General features: G+C 35.2%; 2 protein-coding genes across 4 annotated transcripts; both read left to right on the top strand.

Moving 5' to 3' along the window:
* The first annotated feature begins 1,806 nt into the window (after nt 1-1,806).
* On the top strand, nt 1,807-5,356 carry AIMP3 (aaRS-interacting multifunctional protein 3). Of its 2 annotated transcripts, none has more exons than XM_071588210.1 (4): nt 1,807-1,964; nt 2,038-2,238; nt 2,464-2,559; nt 4,934-5,356. In XM_071588210.1, exons 1-4 carry the CDS (start codon nt 1,881-1,883, stop codon nt 5,054-5,056), a joined length of 504 nt encoding a protein of 167 aa, XP_071444311.1. In that variant the 5' UTR covers nt 1,807-1,880; the 3' UTR covers nt 5,057-5,356. The 2 variants fall into 2 exon arrangements, with proteins under 2 accessions (XP_071444311.1, XP_071444312.1); XM_071588211.1 differs by having other exon boundaries at nt 2,019-2,238.
* A 755-nt stretch (nt 5,357-6,111) lies between these two features.
* On the top strand, nt 6,112-19,750 carry Shmt (serine hydroxymethyl transferase). Of its 2 annotated transcripts, none has more exons than XM_071587527.1 (9): nt 6,112-6,422; nt 6,915-7,122; nt 7,670-7,845; nt 7,990-8,172; nt 8,249-8,461; nt 9,778-9,950; nt 14,238-14,412; nt 14,862-14,978; nt 19,361-19,750. In XM_071587527.1, exons 2-9 carry the CDS (start codon nt 6,923-6,925, stop codon nt 19,525-19,527), a joined length of 1,404 nt encoding a protein of 467 aa, XP_071443628.1. In that variant the 5' UTR covers nt 6,112-6,422; nt 6,915-6,922; the 3' UTR covers nt 19,528-19,750. The 2 variants fall into 2 exon arrangements, with proteins under 2 accessions (XP_071443628.1, XP_071443627.1); XM_071587526.1 differs by having other exon boundaries at nt 6,407-6,509.
* The last annotated feature ends 711 nt before the right edge of the window (nt 19,751-20,461 follow it).

Raw genomic sequence — 20,461 nt, 5'->3', positions numbered from 1 at the left:
GATTACACTCACATCATCAGCATACATAACACGTTTTTTTGTACCATTGATCTGCAGCTGCCCATGAAGATCATTAATAAAGATCAAAAACAATACTGGGCCAAGCACTGACCCCTGGGGAACCCCTCTGTTGACCTCCAAGGGATTGGAGAGGTAAATATTCCCATCACTTTTTTAGGCCACCCTTTGGTGCCAATTAGCAAGATAGGACTTCAACCAGCTTAATGCCACACCCCTAATGCCCAATAGCTCCCATTTTGAGATCAGCTTACCGTGATCAACAGCATCAAATGCTTTGCTCAAGTCATAGAAAATGCATTATATATATGCATACATATTTATAGGTTACAAAGGAGGAGGAAATCATATTTCCCACTAGTTCAAAGACATGCTTAAAATGTGGTGGAAGATCTTACTACAGATAACCATTTCAGACTTAGGAGAAAAATAGTACAAAAAACTGTGGTTGATTTTGGTACATTAGATTCACAGATTTGTTTCACGATTCACTGTGAGTAGCATGACATGGACTTTTGTGTATCATTTTGATTTTGCTTCAGACAATGTTGTGGTATATTTTTATGCTAATGACATCATTTTGTATTGTATGATATTTTTTTTGTGTTCATCAGCAGACGCCCTTAGTTTTGGGGCTTGCCTCTTCTCGACCAAATTGACTGTTTTTAAAAAATATAAGGCCTATGATTCTGTTGCCAACAAAGCTTGTTGAACAGTCAATAGTTTTTTGGCAGTGTCTAACTTCTATTGACATTGAGTGAAAGATTTCTCTATCATATGGAACTTCAAGATCATCTCTTTATGTAAATGGTTTTGTGAGTCACACAGCAAGGACAAAAATTTGTATCATGAGGCAACAAAATTCTCAAGACTTTAATGATACACAATTTTTGCTAATGACTAAATTGGATGACAACTGCAATTGCAGTGATCATTGGAAATATTTCACTGCAGTAGTTTATTCAAAAATTGAGCGAATAAATGCCAATGAAACTATTCCATCTTTGAAATGAGCCACATTTTTAAACACTCATATGTAAATTAATATGGCATATGCCATTTTACTATAATCGCAATTATTTTAATTTTTTAAACATGAGCGAATTAATTCCTGACCAATATTTATTTCAGTACTGCATATGCAACTTATTCTTAAACTATTACTTTCAGTGTGGGATTCGCACTTTTAAATTGGATCCACACTATGCTTGGAATAAACCATCAGTACAATCCAGGGTTGGCCCAATTTTCAACATTCCTCGTGAATAGATAAAACGGACAGAACAGTGGAACTAAAGAAATATCTATTTACGAAATAACATTCTGGAAACGAGAGGTAATAAAAATACTATTAGTTGATAAAATTTCATATACTGATCTTCAGAAGAGGACGTGTTTGAAGTTTTGCAATGTTTCAGTTACTTGTTCAGTTCATGAGGCAATGGGGATGAAGAGGAGAAGTAAGAAATCGAGCATTTTCACAGGGTAGAACTATAAGAAACAAATATTTTATCTTGAAATATTCTAGTGTACTATTTCATTCCACTACTGGCTGTTTTTCTATTATGTTTAACACGGCTTATCAGTATAAGATTACATCAAATTAACGTTTTGAAATAAAAAAGTAGGTAGTTTTTCTGATTAGATATACATCAATGTATTCTTTACTACCAGTTGGGGATATTTTCCTAATCGTTCTTGGTATTTGTCTTCCCGCTGCAACCTATCCTCGGGAGGAAGTGACGATTAGGCCTTTCCGGCGCGTAGTTAATAGACTAACGTAAGCCGCATGTGTTTTGATTTGAAACACTTGGAAATACTGTGACTCGTAAATAACAAGCCTTGAATGAGTATTTAAAAAAATGGTCCTTCACGATAATCTTTGTGAGAGGGTAGGGAAGTGGCTGAATGTAAAGTGCGAAATTATTTCTGTGAAAAACCATGATGTAAGTATTAGTATGTCACATTCACATTGGTGTATTTATCTGTTATTTATGTAGTCAATTTCATCTCAAACAGGTCCAACTGAAATGTACACAGAGTGGGAGAACGATCAATGGTCTAATGTCGATTATTCTCCATTTGTCGAGACAATCTCCCGTGCCGAAGGCTTTGGGGGCGAGTTTAGTTGAAGAGGCAGAAATTCGGCAATGGCTAGAGTTTGCTTTAATTTTATTTAATTTATCTAACAACGGTCTAGTACGTCGCACTATGTTTAAAGTAAGTCCGTAATTCCGCCGCTTCGATTGTAATTTTATAGTACATTATTCTTGCCACGTTTGAGCCATTTATCTCAACTTTTATTTTGGATGTATAGCTCGAGTGTAAATGGCATTAAAAAAGAAGTTTTGTCATCCTTGATTTATAATGGTCTTATAGCAAAGAATAATTGAACGTATGTGCTAATATGAGAATGTTAACAATAAATGTTTGACTCTTTTGAAGGTATTGAATGAGGCTCTTTCTTCGCGAACATTTTTAGTGGGTAACAGGATCACAGTGGCTGATGTCATGATGTATCAGACTCTACATTCCTATTTGGTAAGTGTTTGAATAATTGTGACAAGCAAATTATGTTTTGGTATGGAGTGTAGCTTTTACAATACTCCTGTAGCAGTATTTTTTGAGGTCAGTAGGAACATTTGTTGCATCTCCGTTGTTCTCATTTGCTCGACCTTTAGTTATGTCTATCCAGTTTATTTATATTTCACATATATTGATTGAATGCCTGAGTGACATTTTTATTACCCAAAGGAGTATGCTCTATCATTGGAGTGTTGTATTAGTACATATTTGTCATGCGGTATTTACTGTATTATTTAGCATACCTAAGAGAAGGCATAAATCATGAATGAGCGAAGGTCATGAATGGAAAGCTGTTTTTCATTACCTAAGCTGTATACTTCAACTGTGGTGAAGCACATCTGTTCGACTTATGCAGAATAAACGCTTTCTCGCGTGCTTGGAGAGGCTAATTACTCCCATGCATGTGTTGTGTTTTTACAAGATTTTTCGCAAACAAGAAATAAATTGTTTGTTATGAACTTTTTTGGTCTCCTGAGTTCCGAATTCAGGGTAAAGGTAATGTAGGTTAAAATACCGACTTGAAGGAGATTCTGTAGGCTGTAGAGAATGTCCTAAAGAGCTCTTCCAGATGGTTAAGAGTATTTGAATAGATAACAAATGCTGTCCATTAAAATTCCTCTTTCATTGACACAAAATTCAGCCCTCTGAACTCCATCGAAATTCACTTGAAGTTTTATATTCTAATATTATTTGCGGTAAAATGAAAGCAATTTTTCTACTGAGGGAGCCAAACATTTTGAGCTTCTTATAAAAATGCTGATTTCTGCCAAAAACTTTACGGTGGTTATTGATTCTATCTTACTATGAAACTCATTCTTCAGGCAATTCAAGCATGTTTTCATTTTTGTGATACATTGGAAACAACATACATTACAGATCCTTAAGTTATCAATGATTATTTAATCATTTTGCATGAAACGATGGTTGATGTGAAAAATATTTTTTTCCTTAATCATTAAAGCCATGCAAAATTCAAGGGATTTTAAGAAGCGATGGACATTTTTCTTAGTTAAGTGCGTGCAAAAAATAGGTGAGTTCACTTGTTTAATAAAAACTGTTATCTATTTTATAAATACATATTATTTAAGGCATGCTATGATGAAACATCTAACTAAATAATTCATGTAGCTAGATTATGGTTTACACAGGATATTTGAGTTTGTCCTCTACATTTTTATTAAATGTTATCTGCTGTGGTTACAAAACGTTTGGAAGCTAGTTTTTTGGTTCACCCTGCAGACAAGGAGTGATTCTGATCATCTTATCATCAGACAAGGAATGAGTCTAATCATCCATTTGTCAAACATATCTTAAATGGGAGACACATATGATTCTAGCATTCAGTTAAAAAATATGCACATTACCTGGTCCTTCACTCCTCAAAAATATCCTTGGTAAATAATATATCTATAAGCCCTTATCGATATTGGAGAGGAAGCCTCAGTGCCTTGAATTTTCCTCGTTAACATGGAGATATTAGGAAAATGGGTATATGAAGAAAATCTCTCTTTTGAGTAAAATAAAATCCAAGGTTTGATGTAAAAAATATGTTGCCCCAAATTTTGAAATGGGTGTCAAAGGGAAGCCTTGGTGGTATTTGCCTAATCACAAAAATGTTTAGTGTGTACATTACACTTTGATTTTCAATTAAACAAAAAAATACATATTGTAGTGTTGGGGTATTAATAGGTATTTGCTGATTTTGAAATAATTTTGTTCGTCTAAATGGTATCTTCTGAGTTAGGGATAAGGATAGCATGTTAGAAAATATAAAAAATTCAGCCCTAGATTTATTCTTTAGAATACATTTGAGCAAGTCTCTCAGATACTTCAAGTAGGCATTTATAAATAATGCCACCTTGCTTTGATAGCACTCACTGTACCCCTCTGATGGTGATATTTGTTTTAAACAAATGTCCCTCTTCAAAACAAGTTTGCTTGTGAAAAGCTAAATGTGATGAAAAGTAGGTGGAAATGACCATTCTCAAACCCTTTTAATTACCCTTAAATAATTTGTATTGAAGCTGGAAAATTGGGCTCCCTCCCTCCCCAAGTTTGAAGGGAACAGATGAACATGTAAATTAAATATATCATTAGGGAAATCTTAAAGCCAGAAGCATGCAAATGCTGCCAGGGAAAGAATTATTGTGCTCCATAAATCATTAATGGACACATTAAAGGGATATCACTTCTCTGAAATTCCCCTCCTCTCCTAGCCCACTACATATGTCATCTGGTTAGCTAGGATCCTTATTGACCTCCCACCTATTTGCATCTTATGGACTCCTATATTTTTGAAAAGGCTCATGTCATGGATAATTTCTTTCAGATGGATATGTCTTATGGTGAGAAGGAGCAACTTATGCATCTGGGACGATGGTTTAATTTCATCCAAGGGGACAAAATGGTCAGGCAAGACAATAAACTTATACTCATTGGGAGGCCCCTGTAGTAGCACTAGTGTCAATAATCCATTGCTAAATTATCACACAAGCATTCACTGCCATAGTTTTGGTGAAGTGAACGAAATATTTTAAATAGCAAATTATTCTGAATACATTACTCCATATGATGGTCTTGAAACCCATTATTTGAATCAGAGTTGTATTATTAATATAGTTGACTTAATTTGTAATTTCTTCAAATTGTGAGTAAAAGTTTTCAATCGGCATTAAGTACATGACATGATTATGTTTGTATTGTTTTGTTGAAAATATTAATTCATCCACGACATTCATTGTGATAGGTATGTAAGTGGAATGTGAAAATAAATTAATTTTAACAAAAATTTTTGTCAATTTCATTTTGAAAATATGATTTTGTTATTTTGCATTAATGTCTGGGGAAAACCATTTCGCTGTAAATGCAGTTCTATGTGGTATGATAATTCCATAGCTTTAAAGTTGTTTAAATATTTGTAAAATCTCTCCAGAGTTTATTCGAAACAAGTTAAATTAATGAAGTTATTTTCCTAATGGGCGTTTCAAACTGCTGTAAGTGAATGGGAATCCGAGTGGAGATGGTATCTTCTCACTTAACTTAAGAAAATTGAGAGTATTACTGCATTGAATAATATATTCCAAATCATTGCGGCTGCGCCGCAAATATTTATCTTCGGAAAACATTGAAGTCCTGGCTCAAGATTACGTCATTTCAACTAGCGTTTACTCAGGATTAAAGGCCGACCCCTTAAGTGTAGACTTCTCATAGAAAGTGCGAAATCGACTAGGCCATTACTTATGTGTAATGTCGTAGCTGTTCAGATCAAGGATAAAGTCAGTATTACTCAACAGACGTTCTAATTCATCCATATATCGGATGACCCTGAAACTTTGGCTGGGACAACTCGTCAAAGAATTAGTGGGGTAGTACGAATTGTTTTCTAATATCGTCGATAGTATTTGGAAAACTGTATGCAATGTTTTAAATTAGTAATAAATTTAATTTGGAACAAATTTTCATGCGGAAATAATTTGAACTAATTTGTGAAGACCTTAAAAAATAAGAAAGTTGGAAGGCGAGGGGCGGAAAACTTATTAGCAGCGCGCAGTTAATTTGCTGTTGAATCAAAACAGGAGTTCGGACAAAACTACAAGAGTGAAAAATAGTGTTAATAACTGAATGCGCCTATGTATTAATAAATGTAGCGAATTAGGCATATTTACTTATTCGAAAAGGCGATACGAATATGTTATCGTCATGACAACAACAAGGTCATCGCCGCGGCAGCCAGGGATACGTACAGGCATGATTTGATTGGCAGCTGAGTCTGGCGCGCTCGGATGTTAGACCAATCGATACTTGATAAGTAACAGGTGGTAAGTGAATTTTTGTAAATGTGACACCGGCTCTGAGGAAATTTTCCAAAACTTCGTAGATTCTTTCGGTTGTTCATTAGCTTAAAGGTGCATTTAATCAAGCTATTTTTATGATATTTTTTTATTTTTGCATCTATTTAATCGAACGCTAACATCATTGCTGTTGATCGTTAATAGTCACATGCATCTGAAGTATAGTCTATTACGTAATAACTAATTTCTCCAAAGCGTTCTGTTTAAAGCTTACGTACACATTTGTATTCATAGAGTCTGTTACGTAGTATTGTGAAGGATAATCGTGATGCAAGGGGTGTTTACAAAGATAATGAGGTTATCTCCCATGTCACTTGCATGCAAGACGACTTGTGCCCTATATTGAAATGCTTGAAGCTCATGAACGTCATAATTCCAGCGTATTTCACTGGGACAACATCTTCAATACGGCACTAGCAAAAAGTTTTATTAATTAAGTTTGCAACAATTGTATTTCAGTTGGAACGATGAGCGGAGACATGAAGCTTCTTTCCAAAAATCTTTGGGATTCCGACCCGGAGTTATTTGATATAATAGTAAAGGAGAAAAGACGGCAGCAGTCGGGATTGGAAATGATAGCCTCTGAAAATTTCACGTCGTTGCCAGTTCTGCAATGCCTTAGTTCGTGTTTGCACAACAAGTATTCGGAAGGATTACCGGGACAAAGGTAGTCGTATGATCATAATTTATATTTCCTCTCTAATTGGACTTATATAATTCCCAATGGAGTGATGTTCGCCCCGAGATGGATACGATTCCCAATGAATATTTCTTTGATTACCTCTTGACTTCTCGGTACAAAAAATGGCTCAAAGGATGCATGTTCAGCCATTTCCCTTCACGAACAGCATCTGCCGTTTATGACATTTTACATTTATGAGATTGATCAGAGGTAGCGCTAAACATGAAACTTTCCAAGTAATTTGAAATTATGAAGATTGCGAAATAGCTGTGCTGAACAGCGAAGAAAAGTTGAATAAACCACTAGCACTAATGTGCTCAACGTTTTTGAATGCTCAGGAATATCCAGCAGAAAAAGCTTTTGAAGGGAAAGTAATCCTTGAAACTCAAGTGAAATCCATTCTCTTAGGAGTGTATAAAGTGTTATGATATGCGCTTTTATCATATTGATTTTGTATATGTAACCAAGCTGCGGTTATTTAGTTATTATTTTATCTCTATAGAAGAAACACTTATCCCCTAATTCTTTACAGGTATTATGGTGGTAATGAGTTCATAGATGAAATTGAAGTACTTTGCCAAAAACGTTCCCTGCAGGCATTTAATTTGAATCCTGAAGAATGGGGTGTGAATGTTCAGCCATATTCTGGATCACCTGCAAACCTAGCAGTTTATACAGCCATTGTAGAACCTCATGGAAGAATTATGGGTGAGTTTACAAAGGATTTAAGAGCTTTTACTGTGACTTTGTGATCTAATGTTTGTTAATGAAACATCTATATACTTTGATGTGCATGCTTTGAATTTACTGTGGTCTTTCTTTAATCTAGTTATATATATTTCCCATTTTCAGGCCTGGATCTCCCAGATGGTGGGCACTTGACTCATGGATTCATGACAGCCACTAAGAAAATTTCTGCTACGTCTATTTTCTTCGAATCTATGCCATACAAAGTAAACCCTCAAACTGGATTAATAGATTATGAAAAGCTTTCAGAAACAGCCAAGCTGTTTAAACCACGAGTGATAGTCGCTGGTCAGTGTTGGCCCTTTCTAAATGTTATTGCCTTTCTTTACCATTTGTACATACTAATGCATTTAATTTTCTATAGGTATGAGTTGTTACTCAAGGGCTCTGGACTACAAGAAGTTTAGAGAGATTGCTGACCAAAATGGTGCATACTTGTTTTCTGACATGGCACACGTTAGCGGTTTAGTTGCTGCTGGAATCATTCCATCTCCATTTGAATATAGTGATGTGGTGAGCACAACTACGCACAAAACCTTGCGTGGTCCAAGAGCTGGAATTATCTTTTATCGCAAGGGTAAGGCTGAATTTTAAGGTTGTGAGAGTTTGGGATTAGAATAAAACCATTACTGCTGAAGTCAAGGTAGTAAAAACCTGGGTATTTTAGAATCCATGTTTTATACCCCTATCCCCTAGGATCATATCCAAAATTTCACTCTTTTTTCCACTTAGGTTCATAACTATTAATTTCACATCCATGTTATACTTCCCTTTATTGGCTGTGTCGAGAAATTTTTCACGCGTAGTGTAACAAAGTACTTCTGCTACTTGCCACTTGCATATAAAACCAAATAGAAGACGATTGTTTCTGGCGAAATGCTGGAAGTAAGGGACAAGAAAGAATGGTGTAGAAGAGGCAAAATGCCATTTAGGAGGAGAGGATGGAGAGGGATATAGTGAGAGGTATTGCAGACCAAGTTCAGTAGAATTGTGTTACTGTCTAGGAATGAGACTTCAAGAATCTAACTGGAAGACTTAGTTGGAATGGGTAACAACTGATTGTTTTAATTTTGAGAAAATATTATTCATTGCTAGAAAATGTAGGCATGCCTACAGTAATGCAATTATTGTACTATCAGCCCATGCAACTTGTGGCCATTGAAAGATGTATTGGCCAATTGTTCTCTGGAATAGCAATTAACCAAGTATAGTAATGGTGGGTAATGGAAGTATAGAAATGGCATGGATGAAACAAAGATATTCAAGCCTTAGGAGTAAACTTTCAGATTAGAATACATGCCATATTACAATCCAGCATCAGATTTAATGTGTAGAAATAAACACTTTGTGCTATTTTTTTCCATGCCATGTCAGAAAAAGTCTGATTTGCTGACATTTGGGCCCTTGAATCATCATTTACATTGCTGAGAAAATAATATAGTCTTTGCACTACACTTTAGATGCATGTCACTTGTTTAATTTTCTGATTTAAAATATACCAGAAATCTTTGAATTAAAATGCCTCTCAATGAATTCATTCTATCATGTAACGTATTGATTTCCAAAGTTTTGTGATAGCTTCTTTCAAATGTTAAAGTAGTGGTTTTAGAGAATAATGGTAAGTCTAATAATAATGATATCTTTCCAATAATAATGATGTTTTACTTGTGGATATCTTTTTATGAAATTGTTGTATAATAAGGTATTGATTAGTTCCGTCCCAAAGTGTGTTTGTCTCCATGAAAGAGTTTGGCTTTCATCTGATGGGTGTTCAATTTTACTTTAAGTTATATTTTCACCTGTACCTCATTCCCCGAAGTAAAAATCGCAGCTAAAACCTTGAAACATGTAAAATTTTCATTTTTTAAAGTATAATTATCCTTTGGTTCCCAGGAGTCAGATCCGTTGATAAAAATGGCGTGAAAGTAATGTATGATCTTGAGAGTAAGATAAATCAGGCAGTGTTTCCTGGCCTTCAGGGTGGACCCCACAACCACGCAATTGCTGCCATTGCTACAGCCATGAAACAGGCAACAACACCAGAATTCAAGGAATATCAGTTACAGGTAAAATGAAACATTCTACTTTTTGTAATGAACTGTAAAATGAAAAAGAAATCCTTTCAACTTATCCAGTCTATAATATGAAATTAATATCCCATCTTTAATATCTCAGTCCTGAAGGCAGTTTATGCAACCCTTCATTATTCATTCTCCAAGTTTAATTTTCTTGAGCCCTGAAAGTTGTTCCGACACCCTCATATTATGAATACTTATATGGTAATTATGTGGTTGCAACTGACAGCTTGCCCCAATCGGAAGACATAACTATAATTAATTTGGTAAATGATATTAAGTTGATGCTAAAAAAGGGTCTAAGTACTTCTAATTTGTAAAAGAGGAATTTTATATTAAGGGACTATGACATATGGCTATATTTTCTCTTATTCATATGATTCATTGATGAAGGTAAGTAGCCAAAGCTTCATAGTCGGGTACACTCCAAACTGCCAAGTATTTTTTTCATGAGAGCAATTGTGAACATACAAATTGGGCAGTATAATTGTAGATACATTTTATGGTTTACATTGAATATGTCACGAGGGGGACCCAAAAATAACAGGAATGTTGTTATATTTTCTATAGTTCTCAATATATTTACATTAAATTTTGTTCACCTTCAAAGTATTCCCCATTGACCACAATGCACTTCTCCAAAGGATGCTTTCATTGTTCAAAATATTTCTGAAATTCATTTATCGGGATGTCCTTTAGGCCTTCTAGCGATTTTTGTTTTACCTCCTCCACAGTGTCAAAATTCTTTCCTTTCATGTCCCTTTTGAGTCTGGGGAACAAAAAGATGTCACAGTGAGCTAAATCCGGTGAGTCTGGGGTGGTGGACAATCGATGTCATGCCGTTTTTGTCCAACACTGCATCACAGAGAGGGCAGTATGAGCCGGTGAGTGAGATGGCGAGGGACAAATTTGGCTGCAACCCTTTTCATATCCACATCTTCAGATAGAATCCTCTGAATTGAACTCCATAACACTCCAGACATCTCACAGAGTTGATCAATAGTTGTGCGATGGTCTTCACAAATGAGGGCATTGATTTTGTCGACATTTTCTTCAGTTCTTGATGTTGAAGGGCGACTTGAACGGGCTTGGTCTTCAATTGACATTCCAGCATTTTTAAAACGTGTAAACCACTCGTAGACTTAGGTTTTGCTTAGGGCAGATTCTCCATAAGCAGTCTTGAGCATTACAATAGTTTCCAAGGCCGATTTCCCCAAGAGGAAACAAAATTTCACTGCAGCGCGGGGCTCTTGATAATCCGCCATCACGTTTTATGCCGAAATGAAAGAAAGTTTATTCACTGAAACGGCTCTCACGGATGGACCAATCCAGTCTCAGCAGCGGTGCTGTGCATTCTGACGCAGGAGGCGTGAGCCTGACATACGACCGGCCAAACAAAGGCTTTCCCCTCCTCTTGCTCCCCACCCCAGCCCAATTCCCATTACTTTTGGGTCCCCCCTCGTATATTACCCAATGTGCATACATGGTATATTAATTTTAGCTAAACTAAACTTATATAGCCTTCAAAAGTCTGATTTTTTTGGTCTCTTGGGGTATAAAAGCATTATCATATTTTCCTTCACAGAAATATAATTTTTGCAATGTGATGACATTTTTGCATTGAGTAATATTTTGTGCTATTTAATTGCTGAAAACTACTTGTACGGATATTGTGGTATAATTATTTTATCAGAGAATTAACTCTTGAAATACTGGGTAATGTGAAATCAGTTTGTTTCCATGTAATAATGAGGATTAAACCATAATTTTGTGACACATTACATCTAATATAGTACTTTAAAGCACTAATTGTTGTATTAAAATAATAGAAACCATAAACACAGTAATCAACCCGAAGGTTGGTTTGGTAGGTGATGGTAGAGTTCATCCAGTACTAAGCCTGACGGTGTTTGAAATTCATATATTAGGGTAGGGGGGCCAGTTCTTTTCCCTGTACCGGTCATGGTTTCCCAGGAAGATCTGGTACCCGAAAAATCACATAGCTTGGGTGGAGCTGCATGTGCTCAGAGAGGCTTGCCCATGAATCAAACCCGGGCCCTCCGGTCAGCAGTCAAACACTCTACCCCTGCACTACCACAACCCCCATTAAAATAATATTTCTTATTAAAATAATATCACTACAGAAATAATTGCTCTCTCTCATTGCTTGATGTAATGGCAAAAAAGGAATAGGTAAGTATTATGCTAGTAAGGGATAAAAAACAAAGCATGAAGCTTTATATTATTATAATTACAAAATACATTAATATAAAATTAAAATGTGTATAATATGTCATATTTTAATTACAAAAAGCATAAAATTAAGAATACAAAGTATCTTTCCACTGTCCTAAGGACAGTGGAAAGATACTTTGTATTCTTAATTTTTTTAAAACGAATTTCCACAAGGTTGAGCCGGGAACAATTGAATAACAAAAAGCATTTTAAATTATACTAGTGAAAATACCTGTAGGTTATAATATTTCTCATTGTCATTTAAAACGATACATAAATGTTAGCTCAAATTATTTTCTTTTATATTAGAGCAGTGTAATGTTAGTATATTCACCATTATTTCTGGATATCATAAATATATTTGTATTAAGCCTCAAAAGTTTGTTGAGCACATTACCGGATTTGAGGATATTTGTCATAGTACTCCATAGACTCCAGATCATAGAGTACTCTTTCAAGATGGATCTAACAAATTAGATTTATAATAATTAAAGACAATGGGTGTTATGATACAATCCATATTTCTTTATCAAATCATTCTTGGTCAAGCGGGGTATTATTAACTTGGAGAGACTATTGTGAATCCTGTTGATTCAATCTTATAAGCATGTTTATTATCCCTCTCCTTACTTAATAGAAAACTGCACACTCACATTCACAGATTTCAATGCACTTCTCCACCAGGTCTACATAATGGTGGGTAGTTAGGAATAATTTTTCATCTTTGAGTGTGTTTTTTTTTATTTTGAGTATTTGATCTTTGTATAATATACACTAGTAATGGCAATATTCAAGTTTAAATTCATGAGCCAAAATTTAGTGACAAATTAAGTCAGTGTGTTTGGGACTTACAGATGTTTGACTAGTTCTTCAGTAGTGGAATTCCTTGGAAGTATTCTGAATTGGTTGATGCGTTTTTGAAAAAAATGAATATTTAAGATTTCTTTTATGGTATTTTGTTGTGAGGTACATTAATTGGAGCTTATTTGCCTGCAGCAATTGTAATTCAACCTGGAAAAATTAGGGAATCTTCCTCTTCTGGAAAACTCTGGGAATTTGATGGCTGTACTGGAAAATCTGTAATTGACCCATTTGATTTAGGAAAGTTCATTGTCTGTAATTTTGGGGTGTGTTCAATGGAATTTACTATTTCAAACCTAGTTACCTCTTTTTGTCTTGTCATCTCTGGCTGTAACTGAACCAAAGTTGAAGGACAGTGGATTGATGTTGCATAAATGGAGACAGTGGTTCATTTTTTGCATGAAAATAAGGCCCTAAATATTTTTATTTTTGCTTTATGAATATTTTAATTTTATATTCTAGGTGTATTTTTTCTTTTTTTTTCTATGGTGCCTGAATAGTTTTGATTTCTGTTATAAATAAATGTTTTCTTTTATTTCTTACCAATCTGACTGTCAAGAAGTGATTTTTTGTTGGCTTTTGAATGATTTTCTGGGTTTCTATTGGTTGTTGAGAATGGTATTTTACTGATCAGCTTCATAGAGTCACCCTCAGAGAAATGTTTATAGAAAAGTCATGTGAATTAAAAGGCAACCTGCTGTAGGTATCCATGCCTTGATGTTTTGCTGCAAAGGTTTCTGTTTGTTAATAATAAGTGCTCTTAATGAATGTCACCCTACAGGGTGTGCTCCATAGGCAATGCTTTTATTTTTTCCTGTAGTCTGCCAAAGGATGTTTGGAATATAGTCAAAATTTATCATGAATTATCAAACTATGGAGGTAGTCTTAAGAATTCCTGTGTGTTGTCATGGAACCCAGATTTCTTTTATTTTTTTATACTATTTTTCAACCTTAATTTTATTAGTACTAACAATAAAGCTTTAAAATAATTTTGAGTTTATCTCAATGAGATTGAGAAGTCATCCAAGCCATTCAATGAAGGGAAAGTGTGAATGTAAAATTATGTAGCATTAACTATTTTGTAATAATTTCCCAATGAGAAGTAATAATTGGACTAGCATTGAGTAAAAAAGATTAATTTAAATGAGAAAGCCTTTGTCATTAAAATTTCTTTCGGACCAGGTTGTGCGAAATGCTAAGCGATTATGTGAAGGCTTGCTCAAACTTGGCTATGAAGTCGCCACTGGTGGTACTGATGTTCACCTTATATTAGTTGATCTGCGGTCTGTTGGTTTGACAGGAGCAAGGGCTGAGAGGATCCTTGAAGAAATTTCAATAGCCTGCAACAAAAATACAGGTATTTCCACCTATTTGCCACTTTAATGCTAAATTTAAATGTGTTCATTTCATATTGAAAATTGAGTTGTTTTTTTAACCTATGTATTGGTGTTTACTAGTTCTGATTTGTAAAAACATTATATGTAAACATTTAAATTTATTATAAGACTAACTACCTAATAGCATCGAGATTTGTACAAAAAAGAAAAATTTTTAATTAATTTTATCCTTGAACAGTGTTTGATTTGCCATTGGAATTGAATATATGAGATTCACTCAACTGTACCTAAGATCATATATACCCACACCCTTATATTCCTGTGTGCTTCAAGGATGAAATTGTTTATTTTGAAGCTTATTTTGCAATAATAGCTTTTCTAACACATATTCTTATATTTCTGTACAAATTCCTTTGTGTGTGCATTTGACAGTCATGATATTAAAGGTGTTCATTTGCTTTGAACTTAGTTCCTGGAGACAAAAGTGCATTGAATCCCAGTGGGATTCGACTTGGGACACCAGCTCTTACTACAAGAGGATTTGAAGAAAAAGACATAGATAGAGTCGTGGATTTCATCCACAAAGGTAGGTTGACTGTTTTTCGGAATATTCTTCCTGTCTGAGCCTGCTCAATATGGAGTTTTCATGACAGTGTGCTTGGTAGACGTAACCAATACTCAGTCAAAGTTTTATTCATTCAATCATGCTCATTTCTAACCCACATCCAACTTACTATGTTTCATCTTTACCTTTTGCACATTTTGTAGATGTATTGAAATCTTTCTTTAATGATTTAAGCAAAGCATATAGGAAGTGAAAATCTCTGTTTTTTTTCTGGGAAATTGTTGTTGAAAATTAAATGGTAATGAGGTGTATTTAAAGCTTTAGTTTTGTAGAAACTCCCTAGTGTGAAACAATGATTTTCACATGCATATATCAGTCAAGCAATATTCCAAGGTGAAATTAAAGATAATTTATGATAATTTTACCCACTCAAGATGATGTATCTTGAATTATTTAGCGTGGCTAACAATCAACCTCAGCTCTGCAAAAAAAAACATTCTTATGAAAATAGTTCTCACCTGCACCATTTACTCAATCCTCTGAATAAATCATAGAACAAACGTAGCCTGCTTTGTTCATTTGTCTGACCTTAAAAAGTATCCTTAATCATTCCTAAATGGTTTTCACCTCAGTTGCATTGACAATGAATATACATAATATTTGGATGTCCAGTTTTCCTCCATACACAATAAAATAGCTCATAATGTTTGTTATTTTGGCTTGCTGTCTTTTAGTCTTGGGACACATTAGGGATGGATTCATCCATTAGCTAATCATAGTTTTTGCTAATGTATGTCAAAACCACAATATTAAAATTTAGAATCCTGGCTTTTCAGTGTATCAGGTTTGCCAAGTTATCATTATTACTACGGAAATGTTTAGGTTTTTAGGAACTTAATCTACTTGAAGCTTTGCAATTAAAGTCAGGTTAGAGCTCTTGATTTGTAGCGGACATTCCTCCCATGTCTTATTGAGGATCTTTCCTTCTTTCGGGGTCATGTATATTCCAAATAATCAATACAAACAGGCAGTTAAGTTGATAGTTAATAAGTGTGAATTAGGGAAATCGGGGATTTTCCAACATTTTCTCTCTTGGTGTGTTGTCAATGTCACTTGAAGAACCTTTAAAAATCTGGTGGCATATACATGCATGAATGTCATTTGGGGACTTCATGTCTGCTGAAGATCTCATTGATTGTTTGCCAGGCATGTAAGTCCAAATAATTTTGGTGGAATCAAATGATTTCCTCTTGTTTATTATGATGGTCCATGTACACCAGTTCAGCATATTCTTGTAACCTATGTGAACTTAAGTCATCCCATTCACATGCTGTTTTCTTTAGTAATTTATTTTACTTTTCCATTTCTCATCCTGTGGTTAAATAAAAGGCTTCCTTGCAGTGTAAATTAATGAAAAATGTTTGCCTTTAAACATATGTACATGCCCCCTTGAGTACATGAAAAGGCATGTAGTGAAAAAACCACAGACAACTCCTTGAAAGCAAAATCCACATTTTAGGATAGTCTTCTCATTCATCATTATGTTGGCAATATGCATTCTATCAATCCTTAGTTCTAAAGTGAGTCTGAAGGAAATGTGATGTTATGCAAACATACAAGTATATTAGTTGAAACAGAAAAGATCCAAGAGAGGTGGAAGGAATATATAAAAGAACTGTATGGTAAAGAACATTAGGCCTGCAAGGTTAAGCATAGAAAGAGAGTATGACATAGATGCACATAGCTTTGGTCCAGGCTTACCCAACCGTCAGCTAGAAAGGGCATTAAGGGAATTGAAATCAAATGAGGCCATAGGAGTAGACAGCAATCCTGTGGAACTACTTAAAGGTTTAGGAAAATGTGGGAGGAAGAGTCTATATGGACAATGATTTGTAGCATCAATGAGGAAGGAATCTGGACGGAAGAATTTATGTGAGATCAGTGTTAGTTCCTATTCCAAAAAAGGTAAAGGCTACTTCATGTGAGGACTACAGAGCAATAAGTTTGAAATTGCACGCAGCTGAAGAGGTTCTCAGGATCATCAACAAGAAGATGGAGAGTAGGGTAAACACTTACTATAAGGGTTGATCAATTTGTATTTAGGAAGGGGAGAGGCACGCATGATGTCATTGCAGTAATGAGGTCACTGATAGAGAGTGACAAGAATACAATCAGGGTGTATTTGCCCTTTTTGCGGATTTTGAAAAGACGTTAGATGAAGTAAATTGGGAAAAACTAATAAATGTATTGCACTAAACAGGAGTGATAGGAGACTAATCCACAACCTGTACATGTTTCGGACTGTTCAGGTGCGAGTGGGGGATGGAGAGTCAGGTTGGGAAGTGTTACGAAGAGGTGTAAGGTAGGGTTGTCCATTATCACCTGTGCTGTTCAACATATGTTGGAATAAAATGAATAAATAGGCAGGAGAAGTACTGGAGATAGGAATAAAAGTCAAGTGGACAATTCATAAAATCAGTTAGGGTTGCTGATGATCAAGCTTTATGTTGTCAGTCAGCCAAGAGGTTGCAAGCATTACTGAGTGCATTGGATATTCATTACAATAGATATTACAAAATGGGATGAGAATAAATCAAACAAAACAAAGGTAACTCAGGTTTCCAAAATCAGAAATACTTAGAAAAACGTTAAAATAGGAGGGTAAAAACTAGAACAGGTGAAGCAGTTTACATATCTCAGAAGAGTTTTGGACCAAAATGATCAAAGTATTTGGGGAATGAAGAGAAGAATCGCATAAAGCAAAGAAGCTTTCTCAAGGAGGTGAGGATTGAAGACATGGATGTTGAATTATGATGTTAAGAAAATGCTCTTTAAAACTTGATATGGAGCGTAGTTATGTACAGTGCGGCAACATGGTCTTTGAAGCAGGATGTTAGGTGTAGATTGGAAGTTTTTGAATTGTGGGTGTGGAGAAAGTGAAGTGGGCAGAAAGGAAAACAAATGAGGAGTGCTAGGTACAGTGTGGGAGGAGAGGGGATTATTGGGAGAAATTATAAGAACACTGGAAAATGGAATGCAGAGCATATTTATTGAAGACTGTAATAGAGGAGAGAATGTTCGGTAAACAAAGAAGGGGCAGGAATAGGATAGTGGTTGTTGGACGGAATGAAGGGAGAAAGAAAGTATACAGAGTTGAAAATGGGTTTATTGTAGAGTAGGATGTTGAGTTGCATATTGTTAGGAGAGACAAGAGAAATATTTGGTAGCTAGTGTCCGTCCAAAACCTACCTTTACTGTTAGGTTACCTACAATAGCAAGCATATATCATTTGACCTCAATTACTGTACCAATTCTGGCAATAATTTCATCAGTCTCTATGATATCTCCTTGACAATAATATAGCAGACTTCTTTCCAATAGCCACTTAAGTAAAAAGGAAGTATTATATTTTTGTTAATTTCGAAATGTGGTTAACTGAAAGAATCCCATTGGTTACTATTATCTCAAATGCCATTTGCAATGTAATAATGTTTTTAATTATAAATGTGAACTTTTCCTGCGATGCAGTAGAAAAATGTTGTGATTTAAAAATGGGAATGGGAAAAAAAAATGGGAAATGGTCTTCATCAGGAATGCACCCAGATATCAAACAATGAGGTAGAAACAACTGTGACTTTCGACGCCATTGCCCTGTGCCTTGCCATGAGACAATTCATCATTTTTAACAAATTAAAAAATTAACCTGAAGTTTTTTAGAAGCAATTACAATTTAAAGTAAATGCTTAGGTCTAAGTTCTTATAAGTGAAATGCAGTACAAATCCTGAGTGTGATGATGTAATTGGGTTCAAGTGATAGTTATTTTGTTTTAGAAATGTATAGTAGACATATTGTTGCTTTTTATTTCACTCCTTAAATTGGAGGCTGCCATCTGTCAGACGAGATGTTAAACTGTGGACCCTTTGACATCTTTCGTTCAGTGTAGGCTAATGCTGATGCCCCGGTTTCCTCCACCCTTTCTCTAATTCCTGACTAGCCTACCCACCTATGCTGAATAGCACAAAAGACCTTTGCTGTCCTGTCGGTCACCTCCCCTAATAGTTATTCCTACTACTAGTTTCTATTGTCTTTTGTTAGGTTTTTACTTAGAATCCCAAAGTCTTTTTCCTCGGTTTATTAAATATTGTCTTTATTTTCAAGCAACTTGAGATGGCATATTGCAGGAATAAGGTAATGTAATCTTATGAGTCAAAGTCCCATTACTTTAGTAGAAAGTACTGATGCATGCAAGTATTTCTTGATGCAATGATTCAACTGCAATGTGGAATATTTCATTAAATACATTCATGATATTGTAAAAAGAAAATTATTACTATAATGACAATCATTTTCTTCATAGCAGATATTCTAGACTTTGTGAAAACCATTTGATTTTGTTTTAAAGGCCTCCTCCTGGCTAAAGAAATTCAGAAGGTGTCTGGACCCAAACTTGTGGACTTCAAGAAAGTTCTAACCGAAGATCCGATATTCCATGCCAAGGCTAACGAGCTAAAATCTGAGGTGGAGAAGTTTTCAGCAAGCTTTCCAATTCCAGGCTTACCTGATTATTGAGTGTGATTCAGTTTTTGTAATGAGGCTTTTGATGGTCTAATGCATCAAATGTTGATCAATACTTAAGCATTATATATGTATTATATAAGAATGAATAATGATGAATACCTTTGTATGGCTTTTCATCTGTATGTATTGCTGAGTCTGACTTAAAAAAACCTTGTTATTGGTCTAGTTTTTTAATTAAAATTTTATGGAAAATAAAATGCTTACTTGTCTTTCACTGCTCTATTATCTAAATTTGTGGTAAATGAATGAAATACCTTGATATTTGTGCTTGGAGAGGTCATCTTTTTTCCTTCCGAGGACTTTCATTATACCAGGTGTATTAGAATATTAGTATGACACCAGGAAATAAGATACTCCAAAGTCACAGTTCATAGATGGCAGTTTCCTATGCATGAATTTAAAAGTTTGTAACTTGTGGATATATTCTTTAAAGATTTTTAGACATCACGTGTTCAATGATATTTCATTGATGTGCCAATCGATTCAGATTCAAGTCGGGGAGTTCAAATGGTTTATTTTGTGTAGTCATGAGTCTTGAGACTTAATAAATTTATTACATCGGGGGATCGAGATGGTGCGGGGGCTAACGTACTTGCTTCCCACCCTGAGGGCGCGGGTTCAAATCCCGGCGGTGTTGAATATTTTTCAGAGGTATCTCGATCCCTACTTGAGGTGCTTTGTGGAGGGCACTTGAGTGAGTACGCCGTCCGTCGGATGGGACGTTAAGCCGCGGACCCCTTGGCGCCTTTCGTAAAGAGTAGGCTAATGCTGACGCCGGGTTTCTCTCCATCCTTTCCTGTCCTTCCCCTATGGCGCAAATGACCTTAGCTGTCGGTCGCCTCCCCTCAAAACTACTACTACTTTATTACATCGATTAGCAAAAATTACTTGCTGTATTATTGATTAATAAATTGCAACATTGCAA

This window comes from Hetaerina americana, unplaced genomic scaffold (assembly GCF_022747635.1).
Source record: "Hetaerina americana unplaced genomic scaffold, ioHetAmer1.1.p SCAF_3, whole genome shotgun sequence".
NCBI lineage: Eukaryota > Metazoa > Arthropoda > Insecta > Odonata > Calopterygidae > Hetaerina > Hetaerina americana.
The sequence above is the reverse complement of the archived record's forward strand: the minus strand, read 5'-3'. Positions and strand labels throughout refer to the sequence as shown.